We start from the raw sequence: 20,136 nt of genomic DNA on the forward strand, positions 1-20,136 counted from the left end.
AAAAAATTGCTTTTTTGTGGCACTGTTTAATTATTATTTTTTTATGGCGTTCACATGAGGGGTTGGGTCATGTGATATTTTTATAGAGATGGTTGTTACGGACGCGGCGATACCTAATGTCTACTTTTTTAATTTATTTATTTTACTTTAACACAATAGCATTTTTTAAACAAAAAAATGATGTTTTAATGTCTCCATGTTTCCATGTTCTGAGAGCTATTCTTATGTAGGAGCTCATTTTTAGCGGGATGAGGTGACTGCTTTATTGGTACCGTTTTGTGGGACATACCCCTTTTTAATTACTTCGTGTTACACTTTTTGCGATGTAAGATGACAAAAATGGCTTTTTTTAAAACAGTTTTTATATTTTATGGTGTTTATCGGACAGGGTGGATCATGTGATATATTTATAGAGCCGGCCGTCACGGACGCGGCAATACCAAATATGTCTATTTTATTTATATTTTCCAATTTAAAAAAAAAAAAAATTCAATTACTTAATTGGGGATAAATTTTTTTTTTTTTTTTTACATGTGAATTTTTTTTTGTATTATTATTTTTTTTTTACACTTTGTGTCCCCCATAAGGTGACACAAGACCTCTGGGGGACATTCGACTTCATTTTTATTTTTTCACTATTGATTTCTCCTGTAACTGGGGCTGACATAGAGTACACCCCACAGAGTACACCGCTGTCAACGGGGATCCGGCAGTTTGCGGCTTTTAGCTATGCTGGATATGGTGGACTTCAGCAGGCTGTTTCTCTGCTGATACAGCCTGCTGGATATCACGAGTCAGATGTGAATGTAGGGTAAGACATGTCTAAGTTGGTAATACTTGTTTAACTTCTTAAGGGCTTATGCACATGGACGTACTAGGGCTTTGTGAAAGCTCTACATTGTAGTGAGTAGTAATGTGGCACCCATAAAAGTCTGAGGCCATGGATGGAGCTGGTAACTGCCCCCAATGGGAAGTACTCAATGGGAAGAGCTGTGTAGTTCCAGCAAGCTACTTGGGAACAGCTTATTGTCGGGGACCCCGCCAATTAGATATTGTTGACCTGTCCAGGGGAGAGGCCATCAAGAGAAAAATCCTGGAATAGCCCTTCAAATAGGTTCTCTGCTATATTTAGATATTTATAAGATCCACGATTAGAGCAAACTGATTGGTATAACAGCAAACCTTACGTATAACCTTTGTGTAACTGGTTCTCTGCAATGGTCGTCTGTCTTCCTGACACTGGAAGTTTTGGTGGCCACTCAGTACATGATATAACATCTATTCAGGCTATGGACACCTTCAAGGCAATTTTTTTTTTTTGTAAACTAATGTACTTTACTCATTTAGGGCTAAAACAATTTTTTTTCTATTGGTCTTTATTAAAAGTTTTCAGCTGTTTCTGAGTTACAGGGGTTAAAAATCAGTCTATTTCCAAGCTGTCACATTCTGTTTTCTTTGAATCCAGTCATCTGACGGCTCACATGTTGCTATTAGCTCCGATTTCCTGATCTCAGAAACATTCATAGCTCAATTCTGATCCAACTGATAGGAATATGGCTTAAATAATTATTTATGAGGTCAGAAGATCAGAGATAAGAGCTACACATAAGACGTTAGAGATTCAAACAAAAAAGAACATGAATTTTAACCCCAGGACTCAAAAACGGCTGAACTTTTTTTTAATAAAGACCGAATGATTTTTAGCCAGAAATGAGTAAAATACATAATAAAAAAAGACCTGAAGGTGTACATAGCCATCTTGCAAAAACATCTGGAGATTTAACAAAACAGGCACAGATTCCAGACCACAGGGACAAAATGAAAAATCCAACGTGAATGATTTCTACTACTTCATATCATGAATTAGCACATTTTCCTCTTTGGATTTCCACAGTCTCTACTAGGTTAATAAGGCTACGTTCACACGACCAAACAAAAAATGCCACGTATTCTGGTGTAATATGCATTCAAACTATCAAACACCTTCCCACTGATTTCTATAGGAAATATACACCCAAATGCCTAAACTAATATGACACACACAATTACAGGAATGTAAATGGGGACATTTTTGGCTTTACTCTAAAGTCATGTAGAAAAACACACATTATAGATCACTCATTTATTACAGCAAAAAAAGAGTCAGAACATTACAATACAGCTGCTCAGACTTCCCATATAGAAGCAATGCTGGATTATAAAGTGTTTGAGCACAAACAGCATAAACTGTCACCAACACTATACGGAAAGCTGTTGACCCTGTATAATAAGCTGGAAGCCTGAAGGTGTTTCGCAGGACTTTGCTGAATACATGATGGGAAGAAGAATGTCAAGTTCATAGGAACATTCACCTATTCTGGCTCTAACAACGGGTCATTTTTCTTCATGAATGACAAAGTTCTCCAAAGTGAGTCCATCTGCCAAAATCCATTTACTGTTTCTATATAGACAGTCACCTGCAATATCCAATTTCTTAGAGCAATAGAGCCATGTCCAATATATTTAGATGCTGGTGTGCTGTAGGAGAATACTGTTAAGAACTGTACTTGTATAGTAATAACGTGAAGGGTCCAAAGTCCACGTATGGATGTAGGAACTTAAGACTTCAGATTTTGCTATTGATTCTAACACATACAAGGACTGTGGGATAACCAATAAGAATTCTCCATTAAACAACACCCAGAAATGGGGAGACATGGAGCACATGAAAGTCAAAGAGGAACCTCCAAACTAGCAATTTTCCAAATGATTCGGTGATCCCAAAACTGCAAGGACTATTCGACAGCATCTCTTAAGCAGTATTACAGAAAGACACAAATCCTTGTTCTTTGTGTGCAATACTGAAATATCTCCTCACAATCCCAGCGATTTCTGCACAGTCAGCCTGGCTATCTTGTCAAACTGCTCCCGGTCTTCTCGCCACATCTTGGACGCATCCACATTTGCACCACTTTCATCATTGGGTTCTGCAAAGTGAAGAAAAAAATAAATAAATAAATATATATATATATATATATATATACAGTCAGGTCCAGAATTATTGGGACATCATCACAATTGTAACATTTTTGTCTCTTTACACCACCACAATGGATTTGAAATTAAACAAATGTGCTTTAACTGCAGACTGTCAGCTTTAATTTGAGGGTATTTACATCCAAATCAGGTGAACGGTGTAGGAATTACAACAGTTTGCATATGTGCCTCCCACCGGATCCGGCCTTCCGGCAAGTGTTAAGGATTTTTGGCCGGAGAGAAAACTGCTGCATGCTGCAGTATTTTCTCCAGCCAAAAAACGTAAGAGGGACTGAACTGATGCATCCTGAACGGATTTCTCTCCATTCAGAATGCATTAGGATAAAACTGATCGGTTTTTTTTCCGGTATTGAGCTCCTGTGACGGAACTCAACACCGGAAAAGAAAAATCGATAGTGTGAAAGTACCCTAAAAGGTCATAAACACTTATTTAAGCCACATCCTTATCAGTAAGATAAGTGCTGAGCTATAATAAGTGGTTATAAGGTCAGAGATCAGAGATAAGGAGCCCTTCAGTTCCCTTTCTAATGGAGTAGAGAGAAAACAACATTGCTTACCGGTAATCGTTTTTCTCGATACCCATGACGGCACCCTGTGCGACTCAGGACCTCCCATCAGGACAGGAAACCTGAGAAGATAAAAAGGACACACCTCCACACAACACCAGTAGAAGAAATAAATTGTTCTCCGGAGAGAAGTGACAAAGGGTTAAAAACCCCCTTTTTTTTTTTTTTTTTTTTTTTTTTCTATATTACGTCATATAGACCTGGCAAAAAGCCATCAACAAATATATATATATCTGCTTGGGAAGGGAAATATCGGGTGCCGTCATGGGTATCGAGAAAAACGATTACCGGTAAGCAATGTTGTTTTCCCCTCACCCATGACGGCACCCTGTGCGAGATAAACTATAAGTAGAACCTAGGGGGGGGCCACAGCCTGAAGGACTTTCTCTCCAAAGGAAGCATCAGAATGGAGCTGTAATCTGTAATGTTTAAGAAAAGTATGCGGGGAGCTCCAGGTAGCCGCCCTGCAAATCTGGGCTAACGATACATCAGCTTTCTCAGCCCACGAAGTAGACACCGCCCTCGTAGAATGGGCCCCAAAACCTGAAGGGGGGGGGAGACCCAGGGAAATATAAGCTCTAGCTATGGCCTTCTTCACCCATCTAGCAACAACCCCTCGGGATGCTTTTTTCCCCCTATTTCCTCCTAAAAACTGAATCAGGAGGTTCTCGTCCTTTCTCCAAGGAGCCGTAACATCTAAGTAGACTAACAAGCATCTCTTGACATCCAAGCAATGAAACTTTTCCTCCAAGCTATTGGAGGGGTTAGGAAAAAAGGAAGGCAACACAATGTCTTGGCTCCTATGAAAATCGGAGACAACCTTGGGAAGAAAAGAAGGCAAGGGCCTAATAACTATCTGGTCATCCTGGATGATCGTATAGGGCGGAAATGCCGAGAAGGCCTGGATCTCCGATATCCTCCTAGCCGAGGTAATAGCCAGGAGGAAAGCCATCTTAATGGATAAGATGTCAATGGGAACCTCTAGTAAGGGTTCAAAGGGTCTATCGGTTAGGGCCGTCAAGACCCTATTTAGGTCCCAAGGAGGGGAAAGAGGTCTAACGGAAGGACAGATTCTGGCAGCGGCAGAAAGGAAACGCTTGACCCACGGGTGGTTTGCTAATTGGAAGTCAAAAAAGTAGCTCAAGGCCGACACCTGAACTTTTAAGGTGGAGGCCTTGAGCCCTTTGTCTAACCCTGCTTGTAGAAAGTCCAAAACCTTAGGGATTTCAGGAGGACTAAATGGATCAGGGCTAGAACCCAAAAAGGAAGAAAAGACATTCCACACCCTATTATACTTCCTAGCTGTTGACGCTTTTTTGCTACCTAGAAGGGTGGAAACAACTTTGCTAGAAAGCCCTCTCTTCAACCAGATGTCCCTGTCAATCTCCATACTGCCAACTGAAGAATCCCCGGATTGGGATGCCATACAGGCCCCTGGGAGAGTAGATCCTCCCTCGGAGGGATCACCCAGGGAGGGCCCCTGGCTAGACTTAAGAGGGTGGGGTACCAGATTCTCTTGGGCCACTTTGGGGCTATCATGATTATGGTGGCTCCCTCCGTCCGTACTTTTTTCAGAACCTGCGGGATTAGGGAAATAGGTGGGAAGGCATAGCCGAGTTCCTGGCTCCAATCCTGAGCCAGACTGTCTACCGCTGTAGGATTCTCTGTGTAATCTAGGGAGAAGAACCTCTTTGTCTTCCTGTTCTTCCGGGTGGCAAAGAGATCTATAGTTGGGGTCCCAAACATTGTTACAATCTGGGAAAAAACTTCCTCGTTCAGACTCCACTCTGCCTGCCTGAGTTCTACTCGACTTAGAAAATCGGCCACCGTGTTCTCTTTCCCTTTCAAGTGTATTGCGGATAAGACCAGGTTCCTGTCTTCCGCTATTTTGAAAATTTCCTGGCAGAGGAAGATTAGGGATGGTACTTTTGTCCCGCCTTGATGATTTATATAGGCCACTGTTGTTGAATTGTCCGAGTAAAATACCAACTTTCTGTTGGAGACCTCTGGAACTGCCACCTTTAGTACTCTTTCTACCGCCTTGAGCTCCTTGTAATTTGACGTGCAGACCCGGGTTTTTAAATCCCATCTTCCCTGCCAGTATTTTCCTTCTGAATGAGCTCCCCAGCCCCACGGACTGGCGTCTGTCGTTATCAGCATGGGTTCTATGAAGGACCAAGGCATTCCTATCGAGAGGTTCTTCTAGGACGTCCACCACAGAAGGGAGTACCTTGCTCTGGAGGAAAGATGAAATTTTCTCTCTAGTGTTTGTGGAAGACCATTCCAAATCTTCAAGATATCTGACTGTAACGGTCTCGTGTGGATCTGAGCGAATGGTACGGCTGGAATTGTAGCCGTCAGGTGCCCCAGTACTGCCATCGCTTCCCTGATGGAACATTGGAAGGACCGGAAAAGGAACCAAACATGCTCTATTGTCGAGGACACTTTCTTCTGAGGGAGGAATGTCTTCTGAGCCGTAGAATCTAGCTGCATTCCTAAAAAGGTGCAAACTTGAGAAGGGGTTAGACAAGATTTTTCTTGATTCATTTTCCACCCCAGATCCTTCAACAGAGAGCACACCAGGGTGAGCTCTGCTTGTAACTGCTCCCTTGTTTGGGCTATGAACAAAAAGTCGTCCAGATATGGTACTACTACTATCCCAGATGATCGAAGGAATGCCACCATCTCCGACACGACCTTGGTGAAAATTCTCGGGGCTTGAGAGACCCCAAACGGCAGTGCCCTGTATTGTAGGTGCAGAAGTTGGCCCCGTACTTGGACAGCCGTCCTTAAATACTTTTGGGAGGAAGAGTGAATTGGGACGTGATAATAGGCATCCTCTAGGTCTATACTTGCCATCCAGCAACCCTGGTATAACAGGTCTAAAGTTGTCTTTATAGTTTCCATCCGGAATTTTTTGTATCTCAGGAATTTGTTTAGACGCTTTAGGTTCAGAATCATACGAAAGGAACCATTGGGTTTCTTTATTAAAAAGAGTGGGGAGTAAAACCCCCTGCCCTCCTCCCTCCCCGGGACCTGGCAAACCACTCCTTTGTCCAACAATAACTGAACCTCTCTCTCCAGAACTGTGGATTTTAGAGGATCCTTTGGAGTTGGAGTGTGGGTGAAAAAGACTTGGGGATAGGAGCGGAACTCCAACCTGAATCCCTCCGCTATCCCCCCCAAAACCCACTTGTTTTGGGTGACGTTCGCCCAAGCCGGGAGAAAGGCAGAGAGTCTCCCCCCAACCTGGAGTCTGGCGTCATTGCTTGTCTTTTGGTTTGTTATCCTGGGATTTAAACAGGAAACCGCTAGTTTTTCTTGGAAATCTATCCCTTTCCTTCCTATCATAGGGCTTACCCCTCTGTTTTCTAAAGCCCTGCTGGGGTTTACGAAAAAAGGGGGGTTTTTGAGGGACAGGAAACCCTTTTTTCTTGTCAGATGCCTTCTCCAAGATGTCATCCAGGGAGGATCCAAACAATCTATCACCCTCACACGGAAGGGCACACAGCCTGGCCTTAGACCCCTGGTCACCCTTCCATGACCTAAGCCAAATGGCTCTTCTAGCCGCATTTGTCATAGCTGAGGACTTGGCAGCAAAGCGCATAACATCCGTAGAAGCATCCGTTAAAAAATCTGCCGCTTTAGCAAAGGTGGGAAGAGAAGCTAAGATTTCCTCCCTGGGCTTTTTTTTTTTCCCTCAGATGTTTCTCTAGCTGTTCAATCCACAATCTTAAGGACCGGGATACCCAAGTGGCTGCCACTGCGGGTCTAAGACAAGTAGCGGAAGTTTCCCATGCCCGTTTAAGGTATATATCTGCTTTCTTATCTAATGGGTCCGACAGGCAACCCAGATCATCAAAGGGGAGGGCAGATCTCTTAGCTATCTTAGCGACTGGAGCATCTACCGTAGGAGCCCTATCCCAGCTGGAGGAAACTTTCTCTTCATAAGGATATTTCCTTTTCACCGAGGAGGGTAAGAAAAACTTTCTATCAGGATTCTTCCATTCTCTATTGATGATCGCTTGCATGTTATCATGAATAGGGAAGACCCGATGTTTTTTAGGGCCTAATGCCTGAAAGGCCTGGTCCGCAACTGATCTGGTCTGCTTAACTTCTTCTAATTGCATGGTTGCTCTGACCGCTTTTAATAACGGCTGCGTGTCCTCTGGGGAAAAGAAGGATCTCCCTGAATAATCTTCATCCGAGGAGTCCGAATCACTAGACAATAGTTGTCCGGATTCTCCGCCATCTTCGGAAGAGTCCAACTCAATACTGTCGTACTCTGTATCCTTTCCTGGTTTATCTGGGGACCTGGCACGGCTCTTACTGAATGCTTTAAAGGACGCCTTAATAATAGATTTCATGGATTTAGTAAGGGTCTGGGATTGCTCTGCTACCAGATTATCTATACACGCTGAGCATAACGCCTTCTGATAAGATGCAGATAGGGGCACTTTACACTCCGCACATTCCTTGTGTCTTGTCTTAGAAGATGATTTTTTAGGTGGTTTAGGGATCTAAAAACAATCATAAGAAACACCATATTAGAATAAAAAGGAACGCTCTCACCCTGAAGCTTTTCCTTTTTTCCCCATCCTCAGACCGGTACCGGACTTGCAGGCCTCAAGGGTTCCTGGGGTTCAGCGCGTCCTTCTGTAGGCTCCGACATGATTGCCCAGGATCGCTACGTGGCACATCCAAATTGTGCCCCAGCTGGCTGCCTGAACCTGCCGCCGTATTTGTATTTTAAAGGACGCGCTCCGGCCTCTACTTCCGGGTCCTGCACGGGCTAAGCCCCGCCCCCCCCGACGTCATCTCCAGGAGACGGCCCCGCGCATGCGCATAAGCGCACGGACGCGCGGGCGCCATCTTGGAACTGGGCAGAGCGAGGAAGAGCATGGGGAGCCGCCTGGACACGGCCACAGCGGCTCCCCGCAGGGCCGGAGAGAGGGCAAGCGCAGGCAGACTTATGGGGAGCGGCTTCCGGCACGGCCACAGAACTACCGCTCCCCAGGGATAGGACTTCCCACGGCACTCAGCCACAGACCTTCCCCAGCTCCGGTGTCTTGGAGGTACGTCTTCAGCAGTGCTGCTTCTCAGGATCTCCCATCCGGAGGACAGGAAACCTGAACTGGTGTTGTGTGGAGGTGTGTCCTTTTTATCTTCTCAGGTTTCCTGTCCTGATGGGAGGTCCTGAGTCGCACAGGGTGCCGTCATGGGTGAGGGGAAAATACAGATCCTGCTAGCTGTGCAGGGAAAACAACTCATCATTTTTAATAAAGAACAATTGAAAACATGATTTTTAGCTCAAAATGAGTACAATGCAATAAGAAAAAAAGCCACCAAAGGTGTATATAGCCTTTAAGTTAAAATATTGGCATATTTATTATGTGCTTTATACACTTTCTATGCTTCACTAGACAAGGGGCATGACTTAGTGGTAGGACGTGGCTTAGCACATGACAATGTGCACAAATATTTGCACAAAGTAAGCCAACCAATAGGTGGTTTGAAGATACGCAGAAGTATCCAAAATGTCTAGCAATAGCCAATGTGATCCATTAGATGGAACTGCCTGGTCTAAGTTTACACTGTCTACATATTAGGATTATTATATCTTCCTCATTGCCTTTCTTTAGTGCTGGACACACTGCAGGAACCAAGCAGCCAAGAATAAAAAATTTTTAAAAAACTACAGGTCCCCAAACACGTTAGTGCATTTTCGGCCGAACCTGCCGACAACGGCGGGTTCTGCAGACACACTAATGTGTGTGGAGAGCTCCTGACTATTCCCTGACAGATGGAATGGGCGAAAGGAATATTTTCATCTGATACTTTTGTTCTCCTGGGAGAAAATGTATGTATTCTCACCGCTCCCCATTTAATACATGTACACCTTCTGCTGAGCTGAACGTGTATGTGTGACCTGTACGGGAGTCAGAAGAGAACAATCGATTGGACGACAGCTACTAAACGTGTATAGCTGCCCTAAATTTGGACTGTTTTTTTCAATCGATGTGTCAGTAGAATGTGGTGCTTACCTGGCTCTGATGTGTATCGTAAAAGTGTAAAGAGTTTAAATGGGTAGCTCCATCTCAGCCATTCATGGCTGAGACCAGAACACCTGTCCTATGCGGCAGCCAGGGGTTGCCTATTACGGACACAGGTTAGTGAGGTATGGGAGTTAGGGAAGCAGCATAGCACCGCAAGCGACACAGTTTGTGTAACTTGGGAGCTCTAGAACCGGGGAGTTCCCTGTGCTATGCTGTTTCCGTCAATCCCATTCAATTGTATAGGAGTTACAGATAGTTACAGGAGTTAGCATATCCTGTTTAATTGTTTCCATAACACTGGCCACCTTTGGTCATCGCATAAGATGGGTGTTCTCATCGCAGCCATAAATGGCTGAGTTGGGAAGACCATTCTAAGTTACTTTTCTAGGAGACATGGCTACAGATCACCATACCTGCCAACATGCTTACGACTGAGAGCAGAATTTTCTCAACACTTTGCACAGGACTCCACCTCTCGGCACTGCTCTCATAGCCCATGGGGTCATCTCCTGGAGCGTGTAGGATTGAGATGCACACCCTGCCATCAGGATAAACTGCAAGAAAAGGCACAGTACAGGATTGTCCACATGCATGAGAAAATCCTCCCAACCAATGAAAGAACGTGCCCCACATTTACTATGAAGTGTCCCACTTTATTATCAATTTTTTGAGACAAAATTCTTGCACAACTCATTTTAGACAATTATTATTGAGTTGAGCCAAAATGAATGCTTTTTTCAAAATCCTCAACAATTTCTTGCTAAACTGGAATGTGGGTGGCTTTTGTCTACCTTTTAGGGTCCATTCACACGTCGGCAAAATGGGTCCGCATCCGTTCCGCAACCTTTTATATTCAATGGGGCCGGAGTGTGCTGTCCGCATCCGCATTTGCGGATCCACACTTCCGCATCCGTGCTTATGTTTCCGCCAAAAAATAGAATATGTCCTATTCTTGTCCGCAATTGCGGACAAGATTAGGCAGATTCTAATATAGTGGCGGCGATGTGCTGTCCACAAGTTGCGGAATGCACATTGCCAGTGCCCAAGTTTTGCGGATCCGCAGAACACTTACGGACGTGTGAATGGACCCTTAGATACATTTAGAGGGGTTGTGCTATAAACGGCTTTTCACTCTAAAGAGTATTTTCATCAAGTTCCTTCTTGGATTGCTTTTCTTTTCCAATTTTACATAATTTGCAGTTTTCTCTCATCTCCCATGCTTGAATCTTACTTCCTGGTGTCCCATCATGCCTTAACCCCTTTGGGACACAGCCCTATTTCACCTTAAGGACCAGGCCATTTTTTGCAAATCTGACCAGTGTCACTTTAAGTGGTGATAACTTTAAAACGTTTTGACTTATCCAGGCCATTCTGAGATTGTTTTTTCGTCACATATTGTACTTCATGACACTGGTAAAGTGAAGTAAAAAAATATATATATTTATTTATAAAAAAATACCAAACTTACCAAAAATTTGTAATTTTTTTTTCCAAGTTTCAATTTCTCTACTTCTATAATACATAGTGATACCTCCAAAAATAGTTACTACTTTACATTCCCCAATTGTCTACTTCATGTTTGGATCATTTTGGGAATGATATTTTATTTTTTAGGGATGTTACAAGGCTTAGAAGTTTAGAAGCAAATCTTGAAATTTTTCAGAAATTTTCAAAAACCCAATTTTTAGGGACCAGTTCAGGTCTGAAGTCATTTTGCAAGGCTTACATAATAGAAACCACCCAAAAATGACCCCATTCTAGAAACGACACCCCTCAAGGTATTCAAAACTGATTTTACAAACATCGTTAACCCTTTAGGTGTTCCACAAGAATTAATGAAAAATAGAGATACAATTTCCAAATTTCACTTTTTTGGCAGATTTTCCATTTTAATAATTTTTTTCCAGTAACAAAGCAAGGGTTAACAGCCAAACCAAACTAAATATTTATGGCCCTGATTCTATAGTTTACAGAAACACCCCATATGTGGCCGTAAATCGCTGTACAGGCACACGGCAGGGCGCAGAAGGAAAAGAATGCCATATGGTTTTTGGAAGGCAGGTTTTGCTAGACTGTTTTTTTTGACACCATGTCCCATTTGAAGCCCCCCTGATGCACCCCTAGAGTAGAAACTCCATAAAAGTGACCCCATCTAAGAAACTACACCCCTCAAGGTATTCAAAACAGATTTTACAAACGTTGTTAACCCTTTAGGTGTTCCACAAGAATTAATGGAAAATGGAGAGGAAATTTCAGAATTTACATTTTTTGACAAATTTTCCATTTTAATCCATTTTTCCCAGTAACAAAGCAAGGGTTAACAGCCAAACAAAACTCAATATTTATGGCCCTGATTCTGTAGTTTACAGAAACACCCCATATGTGGTCGTAAACTGCTGTACGGGCACACGGCAGGGCGCAGAAAGAAAGGAATGCCATACGGTTTTTGGAAGGCAGATTTTGCTGGACTGTTTTTTTTGACACCATGTCCCATTTGAAGCCTGATGCACCCCTAGAGAAAAAAAACTCCAAAAAAGTGACCCCATTTTAGAAACTACGGGATAGGGTGGCAGTTTTGTTGGTACTAGTTTAGGGTACATATGATTTTTGGTTGCTCTATATTACACTTTTTGTGAGGCAAGGTAACAAGAAATAGCTGTTTTGGCACCGTTTTTATTTTTTGTTATTTACAACATTCATCTGACAGGTTAGATCATGTGAATTTTTTCAGTTTTCGGGCGATTACCTTGGGTAGGGTATGATTTTTGCGGGATGAGATGACGGTTTTATTGCCACTATTTTGGGGTGCGTGTGACTTTTTGATCGCTTGCTATTACACTTTTTGTGATGGAAGGTGACAAAAAATTGTTTATTTAGCACAGTTTTTATTTTTAATTTTTTACGGTGTTCATCTGAGGGGTTAGGTCATGTGATATTTTTATAGAGCCGGTCGATACAGACGTGGCGATACCAAATATGTATACTTTCTATCCTCCCCCCCCCCTTTATTTTTTAACAATTTTTTTTTTTTACTTTATTTGGGGAAAATGACATTTTTGTTTATTTTTACTTGAAAACTTTTTTTTAAAAAATTGGGGGGGGGGGCGCTTTATTTTTTCAACTTTTTTTTTTCACTTTATTTTTTGTCCCACTTTGGGACTTGAACTTTTGGGGGTCTAATCCTTTACAACGCATTCCAATACTTCTGTATTGGAATGCATTGGCTGTATGAGTAATACTGTGTGTATTACTCATACAGCTTCCGGCCTGTGAGATCCAGGGGGCTGGATCTCACAGGCTCGTCACCGGAAGGCAGCGCGATGCCTTCCTTAGGCATCGCGCTGCCTTCCATGCATGCGGGTCCCCTCTACAGCCGCATGGGGACCCGATGGCGCCGCCGCCGCAACCGCAGGTAAAAGCCACACACCGCAGGTCTGAATTGACCTGCGGTTTGCGGCGATCGCCGACACGGGGGGGGGGGGGGGGGTCACGGGACCCTCCCGCGCATTTAGCCAAGGTGCCTGCTCAATGATTTGAGCAGGCGGCGGTGATCGGAAATAAACATGACGTACCGGTACGTCATGTGTCCTGAAGAGGTTAAAGGGATTCTGTCATCTCGTTTTCGGTATAGAGCTGCGGACGAGCTCGCGCATCACGAGATTACGGCAATCTGACTGTGACAAAAGGAGGAGATTAGGAGGACATAGGCGGTGCTGGACTCCTTCACAGGGGGGCGTGGCTGGGCACCAGGAAGGTTCGTACAGCCCATTGGGCACCTTACAAAGCTCATTTACATATCTCTAAAATCATTTTTTAAAGGGCTTCTGTCACCCCACTAAAGTCATTTTTTTTTTTGGGCTAGTTAAATTACTTATATTGCGATATATGAAAATATAATGGTCTTACTTACTTTGATTCAGCAGTTTCTTCTAAAAACGAAGTTTTATAATATGTAAATTAGGTCTGCCCAAACCCCTGAAGACGCCAGATCCCTGGCGAAACATGTCGGGTGGCAGATTGTGAACTTAGTGTTTTAACCAGCTAGCGGTTTGCTCAGTGATGGCCCAGCAATGTATATTAGCGAATTGACTAGCTAGGACCTGCAAACACTGATTCCAAGATAGGAGACTGCAAAGTTACGGCAGACACTGCGCAGCACAGTGCTTAGCCGTGTGGAAATAGAGGAGTCTACTAAGCAACCTCTATTGCTGAGCAGATATCCAGGCAGCCACATTGCTCTAACTGGCCATTTAAAGGGACAATGCAAACGCAGCTGAAAATTTTAAACTTTAAGTGTGTTATAGGTAGGAATGATTTTAGGGATGCAAAATAAATGTTATATATTAAATATAAAATTCTAGCACGTGTTAATCTAGAGACAACTAATGGTCTTATATGACCAATTGTAAATAAATAATTGATTGTGTCTCAACACGTGTGTAGGGGTCAGTTTGTAAAGAGAGTTAGCCTGTGTTCATTCGGCGCAGGCGTCCTCAGTGCGCCTGCGCCGATGACGTCTTCTATTTCGGTGATGTCATCAGCGCAGGCGCACTGAGGGAGTTCTGAGGAGGCGAGCCTCCTCATCTCAGAGCGCCTGCGCCGAATGAACACAGGCGCGCGATTTTTGAAATGCCGACAGGGCTGGCCGGAGGAGGAGATCCCGGCTGGTCCTGTCAATCAACACGACGAGGGGGCGGTTTTCTGCAGCAGCTACCAGCAAGTAGCTGCCCTACTTGCTGGTAGAGACCTAATCTACATATTATAAAAGTTCGTTTTTAGAAGAAACTGCTGAATCAAAGTAAGACCATTATATTTTCATATATCGCAATATAAGTAATTTAACTAGCCCAAAAAAAAAATATGACTTTAGTGGGGTGACAGAAGCCCTTTAAACAAAGTAAAAGCACACAGCCCTATAGGACCGGTATATTGCGGACATGCTAGCGGCAATCTAGCCGTGCATGCAGGGCTGTGGAGTCGGTAGATAAATGTTCCGACTCCGACTCCTCAGTTTTATGTACTTCCGACTCCGACTCCCCGACTCCTCTGTATTAATATGCGAATGTATTTTATACATTCCTTATTAATCAATCAAGTGGCTGGATAGTAGCAGCAGGCATAAACATCAGGAACAGGATCTTTACCAGTTCAAAAATACAAACCACATTATTTGGTTGTATTAGAACAGAAACAAAGCTTATCTATAATGAACCAAAAACAAAATCTGTAAAACCTAGAAATGGTTTATATTAATCTTGAAATGTAGTTATAGGCTTAGCAAATGCAAATCAATTCAATGTAGAGTTCTAAGGAAGAGAATTGCCTCTGCCAGATCCTCTTTCATAGAGGCTCTTAAGTCAGACTTTATTATTTTTAGGGCTGGAGGTAGTTGGGCTGCTGCTTTCTCCTTTGTGTGCTTATCTGCTGCTGAAGATAGGGCAGTGGGAGGATCCAGGAAGGGGCATTTATTCTAAAACATGATTTCCCTAGTAGAATCCCATAGTCATGTTTAAAGTTTAAGCTAACAATCAGAGTTTACAAGTTTTTATAGCCTTAGCTAAATGACAGCATTTTTTCCAATGGTTTACAGCTTCAGTCTTGAACTATTGGCCCTCCATTCCCTTCACTTATACAAGTGTCTCTAGTCCTGCAAAAAACATATTTATTTAATCCCTTATCAGTGAGAGGCTAGGTTACACATGGACGCTGCGTTCCCTGTAAAAGCAGAACACAACACTATGGAAAGTATAAGTATTGCAGCTCCTAATTGTGCGTTGCGTGCCATATAGTGAAGCATATGAAAAGCATGCTTCTTCATGGTCACTTAACGTGTTCGTTTTGCGGTTACGTGAGGCACTGCATGCATTGGTCTTTATTCTTACAGTAGAGAAGTCATTAATTATAACTTTTTGTGAATTGGGACATTTAAACTTGCTTTTTTTTTTATTCCAATCTAAATTTAGTAGGAGTCGGAGTATTGTTTGCCGACTCCGACTCCAGGTACCCAAAATTTCCCCCGACTCCGACTCCTCGACTCCGACTCCACAGCCCTGCGTGCATGTCCGCATCTCTATAACCAAAAACGAGGTGACAGAATCCCTTTAAGGCAGTGAGATGTGTCCTGACATAAGAAGGACATGTAACACTAACCAGTTCATTTTCTACCTGCTAATGCCCACGATTTGCAAAATTCATCATTATGTTTATCTCTCAGTCTGTCTATTATCTATCTGCCAGTCTATCTATGCATCACTGACATGTAATGGACATTGCACATAGAGGAGTGGTTATTGAATCAAGGGATTGGAAGCGCTGTGAGCATGTGCGTCCTGTATTATAAGGCTTCACTGCAGGACATAACCAACAGCAACTGAAATCAAAACAGATTTGTCACAGGGCACACTGGGCTAATAATTTTAGAATAAGGCTACCTTCACATTAGTGTTTTTTGCAGATCCATCATGGATCTGCAAAAACGCTTCTGTTACCATAATACAACCGTATGCATCCGTCATGAACGGATCCGGTTGTATTATGTCTTCTATAGCCATGACTGATCCGTCATGAACACCACTGAAAGTCAATGGGGGGCAGATCAATTTTCTATTGTGTCAGAGAAAACGGATCCGTCCCCATTGAAATTCGTCCCCATTTCTGTCCGCACCACATCGCGGACAGAAAAACGCTGCTTGCAGCGTTATTCTGTCCGCGATGGGGGCGTAACCAAGCGGAACAGAATGCATTTTGGAGCTTTCCATTTCGTTCAGTTCCGTTTTGTCCCCATTGACAATGAATGGGGCCAAAACTGAAGCGTTGTCTTCTGCTATTGAGATCCTATGACGGATCTCATCAGCGGAAATTAAAACGCTAGTGTGAAAGTAGCCTTAGGCAGTTTTGATAAATAGTTGTATTTGTGATAGAACAGCGATATACATTTATATTAGTGCCACAACCACTTTAAGAAGCTGAAATCCATGATTCTGGCACATTCAAGTGGGGCATAGGTCTTAACTTTTTGGTGGACAGAACTGTGGCTCGGAGACAAGATTCTGGTGCAGTGGGACAGATTTCCAGGGCATGTGGAAACATTTTCTGCAGAAGTTAAACCAACTAATAGGTATATAAACTAGACTAGACAGTATAAAGTGGCACCAGATTTATCATCCAGCATCGGCTGCGCACTTTCAGACTGTCTGTCTACAAATTAGTCAGGATTAGGAAATATGGGCCAGTGCCAGTGCCGTGCAGTCAGGTATTAGCTAGTGATGCTGAAGTGCATTCCTGGCTTGTGTAAATAAAGGCCAGGTGCACCGTGTGTTACATAGGACCCTGACGAAGCTCCTGTCCTCATCATGGGAAGTGGTTTACAGCTTCCAGCATCTGTTACTGACTGGTCTGAAGTATCTCACAAAACTGAGTCCACCCCTCACATTTTTGTATATATTTTAGTATATCTTTTCATGGGACAACACTGAAGATCTGACACTTTGATACAATGTAAAGTAGTCAGTGTACAGCTTGTATAACAGTGTAAATGTGGTGTGCCCTCAAAACAACTCAACACACAACCATTCATGTCTAAACTGCTGGCAACAAAAGTGAGTACACCTCTAAGTGAAAATGGCCAAATTGTGCCCAAAGTGTCAATATTTTGTGTGCACACCATTATTTTCCAGCACTGCCTTAGCTCTCTTGGGCATGGAGTTCACTAGAGCTTCACAGGTTGCCACTGGAATCCTCTTCCACTCCTCCATGATGACATCCCGGAGCTGGTGGATGTTAGAGACCTTACAATCTTCCACCTTCCAATTGAGGATGCCCCACAGATGCTCAACAGGGTTTAGGTCTGGAGACATGCTTGGCCAGTGCAGCACCTTTACTCTCAGTTTCTTTAGCAAGGCAGTGGTCGTCTTGGAGGTGTGCTTGGGGCCGTTATCATGTTGGAAGGGATCGGATCATAATCTTCTTCAGTATGTCACAGTACAGGTTGGCATTCATGGTTCCCTCAATGAACTATAGCTCCCCACAGCCAACAGCACTCATGCAGCCCCAAACCATGTCACTCCCACCACCATGCTAGACTGTAGACAAGACATACTTTCTACTCCTCACCTAGTTGCCGCCAAACACGCTTGACACCATCTGAACCAACTAAGTTTATCTTGGTCTGATCAGACCACAGGACATGGTTCCAGTAATCCATGTCCTTAGTCTACTTTCACACTCGCGTTTTGGCTTTCAGTTTGTGAGATCCATTCAGGGCTCTCACAAGCGTCCAAAACGGATCAGTTTGCATTCTAATGCATTCTGAATGGAAAAGGATCCGCTCAGAATACATCAGTTCAGTCTCCATTCCGCTCTGGAGGCGGACACCAAAACGCTGCTTGGTGGTTTTGGTTTCCGTCTGACGAAACTGAGCCAAACGGATCAGTTCTGACACACAATGTAAGTCAATGGGGACGGATCCGTTTTCTATGAATCAATCTGGCACAATAGAAAATAGATCCGTCCTCCATTGACTTTCAATGGTGTTCAAGACGGATCCGTCTTGTCTATGTTAAAGATAATACAAACTGATCTGTTCTGAACAGATGCAGACGGTTCTATTATCTGAACAGACCCGTCCATGACGGATCCGCACAAAATGCGAGTTTTGAAAGTAGCCTTAGTCTGCTTGTCTTCAGCAAACTATTTGCAGGCTTTCTTGTGCACCATCTTTAGAAGAGGCTTCCTTCTGGGATGACAGCCATGCAGACCAATTTGATGCAGTGTGCGGCGTATGGTCTGAGCACTGATAGGCTGACCCCCCCCCCCCCCCCACCCCTTTAACTTCTGCAGCAATGCTGGCAGCACACATACATCTATTTTGAAAAGACAACCTCTGGATATGATGCAGAGTATGTGCACCCAACATCTTTGGTTGGCCATGGCGAGGACTGTTCTGAGTGGAACCTGTCTTGTTATACCACTGAATGGTCTTGACCACCGCGCTGCAGCCCAGTTTTAGGCTACATGCACACGACAGTGAAAAAAAAAGTCCGTTAAAAACGGACACACTGTCAGTTTTTCATGGCCATTTTGCATCAGTGTGTGCATCCATTTTCTGTCCGTGTGTCCATTTTGCATCAGTTTTTCATGTCCGTCAAAAACGGACATGAAAAATTGATTAATTTGATTGGCAGTTATTTCTAGACCCACCCTTCTGAGAACACCCACAGGATGCTAGGCCCCCAGCTAAAATAATTTCCCTCATACTGTAGGATTTTTTATTTTTTTTTACTGCTCCTAGCTTTAATAATGCCCCCATGTAGGACCCCAGCTAAATAAATGTCCCGCACAGTGTATATATATTTTTTTTTTTTTTTTACTGCCCCCAGCTTTAATAAGATAGATAGGACATGTCTTATTTTTGGACGGACGCTATTCACTGGCCGTTAAAAGAACGGCCATGTGAATAGCCCCATGGACCTTCACTGGTGCTAAAAATGGCCGTGTGACGGCCGTTACTTAGACGGCTGTCACACGGCCATTTTTAACTATCGTGTGCATGAGGCCTTAGGGTGTTGGCAATCTTCTTATAGCCTAGGACATCTTTATGTAGAGCAACAATTCTTTTTTTCAGATCCTCAGGGAGTTCTTTGCCATGAGGTGCCATGTTGAACTTCCAGTGACCAGTACGAGAGAGTGTGAGAGCGATAACACCAAATTTAACACACCTACTCCCCCACTCACACCTGAAACATTGTAACACTAACGAGTCACATGACACCGTGTAGGGATAATGGCTAATCAGGCACAATTTAGCCAATTTCACTTAGAGGTGTACTCACTTTTTATTGCCAATGGTTTGGACATTAATGGCTGTGTGTTGAGTTATTTTGAGGGCACACCAAATTTACACTGTTATACAAGCCGTACACTGACTACTTTACATTGTATCAAAGTGTCAGATCTTCAGAGTTGTCCCATGAAAAGATATAACTAAATATTTACAAAAATGTGAGGGGTGGACTCATTTCTGTGAGATACTGTATGTAAGAACTTGCTTTATCTATGCTAGTGACCTGCTTATACTGTATTTCTAAAAGGCTATGTACCACCCTCAGAGGCAATTTTTGTTTAAGATTGCATTTTACTCATTTTTGGCTAAAAATCCTATTTTTCAATTGGCCTTTATTAAAAATATTGAGACATTCTGTCACAAAGGGTTAAAGGGAGTCTGCCACCACCATTTGGCCATATACAGTGCTTACATTGTCCTATAGCACACCTATACATGAATGTTATGGTACCTTTGTCTTTTTCTTTACACTTGCAGAAGTTGGAAAAACAAAGTTTAAATAATATACAAATGAGCACTCGCAAGTGCCCAGGGGCGGCGTTCACTGTGTTGGACCCAAGGCTGTTCTGCCTTTTTTTATTGTTTCCCCGCCCCAGCCTCTGCCAATGCCCGCCCTCCTATTCCCTTGCATCATCCT

At 43.3% G+C, this 20,136-nt stretch overlaps 1 protein-coding gene across 1 annotated transcript in view; it reads right to left on the bottom strand.

The window, feature by feature from the left end:
- Positions 1-2,107: 2,107 nt before the first annotated feature.
- Positions 2,108-20,136, bottom strand: part of UBE2G2 (ubiquitin conjugating enzyme E2 G2) — an 86,771-nt gene continuing 68,742 nt past the window's right edge. Inside the window, exons 5-6 of the mRNA XM_040440294.1 lie at positions 10,072-10,212; positions 2,108-2,966 (exon numbers count right to left, since the gene is read on the bottom strand). Of these exons, the coding sequence (XP_040296228.1) occupies positions 2,854-2,966; positions 10,072-10,212 (254 nt within the window). The 3' untranslated portion in view covers positions 2,108-2,853. The remainder of the gene's footprint in view (positions 2,967-10,071; positions 10,213-20,136) is intronic.

This window comes from Bufo bufo, chromosome 7 (genome assembly GCF_905171765.1).
Source record: "Bufo bufo chromosome 7, aBufBuf1.1, whole genome shotgun sequence".
NCBI lineage: Eukaryota > Metazoa > Chordata > Amphibia > Anura > Bufonidae > Bufo > Bufo bufo.